Source organism: Morone saxatilis, unplaced genomic scaffold (genome assembly GCF_004916995.1).
Source record: "Morone saxatilis isolate NCDOM2014 unplaced genomic scaffold, NCSU_SB_2.0 Contig11, whole genome shotgun sequence".
NCBI lineage: Eukaryota > Metazoa > Chordata > Actinopteri > Moronidae > Morone > Morone saxatilis.
In genome coordinates, this window is record NW_023339663.1 from 630,608 (window position 1) to 636,455 (window position 5,848).

Consider the following 5,848-nt stretch of genomic DNA (forward strand, 5'->3'; position numbering starts at 1 on the left):
TATATTTTTTTGTGTGTTGAATGTTGTGTGTATATATATATTGTTTGTATAATATGTCATTTGTATATCTGGAGAGTGTAACGAAAATAATTTCCCTCTGGGATTATTAAAGTATTTCTGAATCTGAATCTGAATCTGAATACCAATCACAGGTCATACAGTGAAAGCTTAACTTACAGTGAACAATAATAAAAAATACTGAAAACATATTTTCTGTTGTGCGACTACTAAAAGGATGCAACAATTAGCTGCTGAGAGGGCTGTACAGGGAGATCTGTCCGACACGCTGTGTCCAAAGCAGGAACATGAATTAAGATCAAAGTCTTAGATGGCATTTATTTCTATGTACATAAAACACTGATGCTCTGCAGCGATGTGGCTAAACTGGACAAAAGCCAGTCAACAGAAAGTATCGGCACCCTACCTCACCCTCTCTCTGTATCAAGCAACCATTCAGCCCCCGTGACACACACACCCACAGCTCCACACACATACACACACACACACACACACACACACACACACTTTCGTTGTGATTCAGTCCTTTCTGAATAACGGCTTCAGCTATCATCTGATTCATCTTGAGAGAGATATCTTTACACATGAAACTGTACACACAGTACATTTACTAAAGGTTTGCGTGTGTAAAAACGTGTGCAAACTTGACATGGGGTTAAAGTGTCTATAAATGGCCATATTATGTGAATGGGAAAATATGAAATATGAAACATGAAGTGTTTTATGGGGCAAATAAACTCGGAACTGGTCCACATTGAAAAGTATGACTGTGTATAATCCTATAATCAATATCTTGAATACATTTGACCACTAAATACCCCTTAAAAGATGTTTGACTGATTTCATCCAGCTTGTCCCGAAAAGAGGTCTTTGGATGTACACTTGAGACAGCCATGGCTTTGAACCAAATGAAAATTAAACTTTGTCATAGGACAACAGTGAAGACATCGTTGGAAAGGTCTTGACCTAGGGAGCAACATATGTCAATATGAGATTTGTGGGCGGTTCCTGCTCCTCAGGTGTGCCCTTTGAACCTTGTACCTGTGACACTTTTGAAGGCTTACAGTTCAACAACAAAATATGCTACAGACATGGGGTCAACAGTTTTGGAAAAGTATCGACCTCTACTATAATACCCGAAGGCAAACCAATAGGGGTGCCATTTACTAGTGTTGAAACCTATAAAAAACATGATTTCACCCTCTTACCAATAACAAAGATGAAATCTGACCAAACAGGTGTGCTCCCCACCCCCAAAAACCCATACGAAGTTTGCTAACTTCATGATCACAATTTTACACAATAGAGATTATACATCAGAACTACAAACTCTATGGCGCAGCACACTGTTGTGTATTGTAACTCGGAAGAAATTGTAGTTTCCTAATCCTTCTTCTGGATTAGGGTTAGGATGTTGATATTAGGGTTCAGAAAACATATATCCGCTCATTTTTCAACAGGAAAAGTATAACCCCAACATATATGTTTATATCGTGAGCTAAGATATGTTATAAAAAGTAAACATAAACATTTTATTAGTGCTATTTTTGACGTGTTTCCAGCTGTTCTGTCTCGCCAACTAAAAGGGGTGTGTTCAATGGCATAATGTGTTCAGTAACGTTTCAAACAGATATTCCTTTCTTGTTATCAAGCGTTAATATATTTTTTTATACATTTTATAATGTGGTTTCCAGTTACAAGAAAGGCGGTGCAGCTCAGCACACCTGCAATTGGAAGAATTAATAATAAACATTAGTAGTTTCAGGTTAATAGCAGTTGACTATTTGGCTAGTGAACATACCCCAAGGTGGTCCCAATCTAGTCTCAATACACAACACTGATGTCACAGACAGTAAAAGTTAAGTTTATTGAACGATCATCATTAAGCAGTACCATAAAATAACACAAATGACATTACAGCTCAGATGCTATAATTCAAACAAAACGCAGCTACGTGTTTTCCCACTGAAAATAAAAGGAATTGAAGCCATTGTGAATGAAAGTTGACAGCAACGTGACGTGGACTGCCGTGACACATACTACAACTAAGAATGAATTGTGACCATTAAAAAATAGGATTGGGAGCGACAAAAACATTCAGTACAGAGAGAAAGGCAAATATACACAACTGATATGATATATAGTATAAAGCCTAATATATTGTATATAAAATAAACATATCCGGCAAGTAAACATTGCAAAAGTTGTAAACATTTCCATGGTAACAGCAAGCTCCACCAATCAGACATCGCTGTTACACTTTAGGATTGTGGGTAATGTAGTGTTTCTCCACGAAGACATCGCGAATAAAAGATGTTCTTTTTGAAATATAATACGAATTCATTTCTTTACCTACGTCCTGTTGTTTTTCCTGTCATGTGTTAGGTTAGGATAGGTTGATATGCTAGGTGAAGTCATATAGTATACTGTATGTTACCTAATGTAGCCCATTTACAGTAATCTAGGATTTAGTGAGGTTACACAGACAGATACTGGCAGGTTGATGTTAAAAAATAATAGCCTAAAGCACTGTTTTTTTTTTATAAATACATTTTTCATGTTGTATAACAATACCCACCTGGTAATGGTAACAGTCCCATGTCATTTTTTCTGTTTGTGAATCTACCTTCTTAACATATTCTGTACTCATGGACTGTTAGGCCTATGTGAATGTGCATTTTATAAAAAATATTGCAATAACATTCTTAAAACAATGATATACTTTATTGTACATTTAATTTAACAGTAAACAAAGGTAAGGAATAATCAAAATCATTTATGTTTGACATTTAGCACACATGTTCCTCTTGAACCCACAAGCAGTGTGTGACCATCCATGGCACACCGAGCACTGTGACCATGATCGCCACTTCCTCTTCCTATTCTTATCTGGGTCGTAAAAATCTGCTCCACACACACTGCAGGCATTGCTTGTACCTTTGAATGGAAACCAAATAACAGATATCAGTTCATTCTACTATTTTATTACTATGACAGGATACATACTTGATAGTACTGTCAAGCATTAGTTTAACAGTAGTTCTCTATCTATAATTTCATAACTGCAGACCAAAGGACATAGAATGCAAAAAAAAAAGGCTATGTTGATGTGTCATGGTATATGGTGAGAGTAGATATATGAATATATTTCCATTTTTCATGTCATTGCATACATGCTAATTTTCCTAGGTTCCCTTTTTACAGTGGTTGCAAATAATTAAATACAGTATACAAAGAAATAAAATGTGTTATAAACTGAGTATAATCTGAGTGTTGATGTCATGCACAGATAATTAGATGAGATGTGCACCTTCGATAATGGGTACAGCTTCTGCTACAGCTTCCTCAACTGACTAATGTAGGGGCTATGCTGCTGTACCTAAAAATACAGATGTAGACAATTTGCAGATGTCTTAGCTTTACATACATTAATGAAATCACATTATTTTCTTCATGATGACACGGAGTAGTGTCATCATCACAGCCCACACATTGTAATGCATTACATTGTAAACTTTAGCCACGAAAGAAAGGAAGTATCCTAAAATTTGGCATTATAATGATTGATTACTATTCCCAATTTTTTTCTAGTAGTTCTACTAGTAGTAGTTCTACTTACCATTTTCATACATGGACTCAAATATTTCCTCCACTGTCATTGTCTGAGCACAAGCACCGGCAACCTCAGCTAAATGCACAGACACATTAAAAATAGATATATAAACAAACAAAAGTCATATTTAATTAGTAATATTTTACAGAATAGTGTATATTTGCCCATTTAGGACATTTTCCAGTTTAAAAAGGAATACATACTATTTGTGTCCATCACTACAGTGCTGGTGGGTTGTGATGGATGGGTGGTGGAAAAAAAGGTCACAAACAATGGTTAAAACGATGAAAAAAAATTAGTCAGGAAAGTGGTGCATGGCGTTAGGTTCTGAACCACATTAAAACAGTATAGTTGTAGCAGACGTGTGAGAAGTGGCTCCCGAATTACTTTTTATTTTCTACCTCATGTTTTCGGCATAAAGTTTGGCGCACCTTGAGTTGACTACGTGTACGTTAAGAAATAACTTTGCATAACTAAATGAGACCAAAGAGACGTGACCGGGGGCAAAAAACGACCGAGATGGACGAAGATGCCACAAGTGAAGACAACATGGCTACGCAAGCTAGCCCAAGCTCGGAGTTACCTGCTGATCTTGCCTCTCAGCTAGAAGTGGCGGTGGCATTTTGTGTTCAATAGCCATTCCAATCCTTGTCGCTGTGGGTCGTTTAGCTCCCCTTCCATGTCATGGATACGTTCTTCGTAGGGAATCAAGAGACGATTTCATCGACCCCGTTCCAGGGATGGCCCGAAATTGGTGCCAATGCCTCGGCCGAGAGCTTTTTTTCAGGAAGGGAGTCTGTTGCTGTGCGAGGTCGGACAGAAGCACCGAGTGAAGCTTGGAATGTGTGTAAAGGGCGAATGTGCACATAGGTGTAAAAGCCTTTGAGTGTCGGAAAGGCTAGAAAAGCCGCCGATACAGTACAGGTCCATTACATTTAATGTACTAATATATAAATATAATCTGTAATGTATAATGTATAATCTATAATCTGCAATTTATAATCTATAATCTGTAATGTATAATGTATAATGTATAATCTATAATAATATAATCTGTAATGTATAATGTATAATGTATAATCTTCTATACATGCATATAAATCTGTAATGTAAAATTATAATGTATAATTATAATATATAATATACGATCTATAATCAGTCTCTAATCAATACATTTGACCTTTCAGATGTGACGGACTCTGATCCTCTCATTGTTGGATGATTGTTTTTCGTCTTTCTCTCTGAAATATTCGTCCACACACTGCTCTTCAAACTCATGGAGGACCCTTTCAGCTCCTCTGGACCCAGGACCAGTTCTGAGGACACAAACCGGACTCATTAAACAGTTCCGACTCTAAGGGACAGAATCTGGTCTATGACGGACTGTGGACCGGGTCTTACGCCAGTCGTCTCTCCCGTCGTCGCGGTCCCCCTTCTGGCCTGCAGCGCAGCGGCAACAGGAGCTCTTCAGGACCGATAGTAGGATGTGGGGGAGGATGATGAGGGGGGGGGGCAGGATGGACGGTCGTGGGAAGGTCATGATGAGCTGGTTACCGCTGGAACTTCCAGACCTGGTTTGGAGATGGACTTCACCTCAAAGAATGTGTTCTGCGGAGACGAAGAGGAGGAAGAGGGAGGAAGAGGAAGGGTTTCTATTCACAGACTTTAGTTTTGAAATCATAAAGTCGCTTTGTTCTGGTGGTTAGCTTTGCTAGTTAACTATAGACATTTCAAAACTAAGTCTGTAGCGGAAAGTCGACTGACCCAAAATACTTTAAATCTCTAATCAAAAGGTTGTTTTGTCATCGGTTTGTGACATGTGAATGAATGAGTTCTGTCGATGGACTGTGGGTGAATGTGTCTGTAGTGTAAAAGCACTTTGATGTGGTTGGAAGACTGGGAAGACTGGAAAGGTGCTACACAAAAAATGTACATCTATTTACCATTTATATAACAGTATATTACAGTATATTTACCATTTATATTACAGTATTTACCATTATACTTACAGGTCTATTTACAATTTATATAACAGTATATTACATATATTTACCATTTTTATATTTACAGTATTTACCATTTATAATTACAGTTGTTTACCATTTAATTACAATATTTACCATTTATATGACAGTATATTACAATACTATTTACCATTTATATTACAGTCTATTTACCATTATATTACAGACTATTTACCTTTATATGAACGAGTAT

At 37.2% G+C, this 5,848-nt stretch overlaps 1 protein-coding gene across 1 annotated transcript in view; it reads right to left on the reverse strand.

Annotated features, from left to right (window-relative positions):
- Window positions 1–4,814: 4,814 nt before the first annotated feature.
- Window positions 4,815–5,848, reverse strand: part of LOC118320838 (transient receptor potential cation channel subfamily M member 1-like) — a 12,818-nt gene continuing 11,784 nt past the window's right edge. The window contains 5 exon segments of the mRNA XM_035651954.1: window positions 4,815–4,916; window positions 4,919–4,947; window positions 5,033–5,183; window positions 5,185–5,208; window positions 5,210–5,239. Of these exon segments, the coding sequence (XP_035507847.1) occupies window positions 4,815–4,916; window positions 4,919–4,947; window positions 5,033–5,183; window positions 5,185–5,208; window positions 5,210–5,239 (336 nt within the window).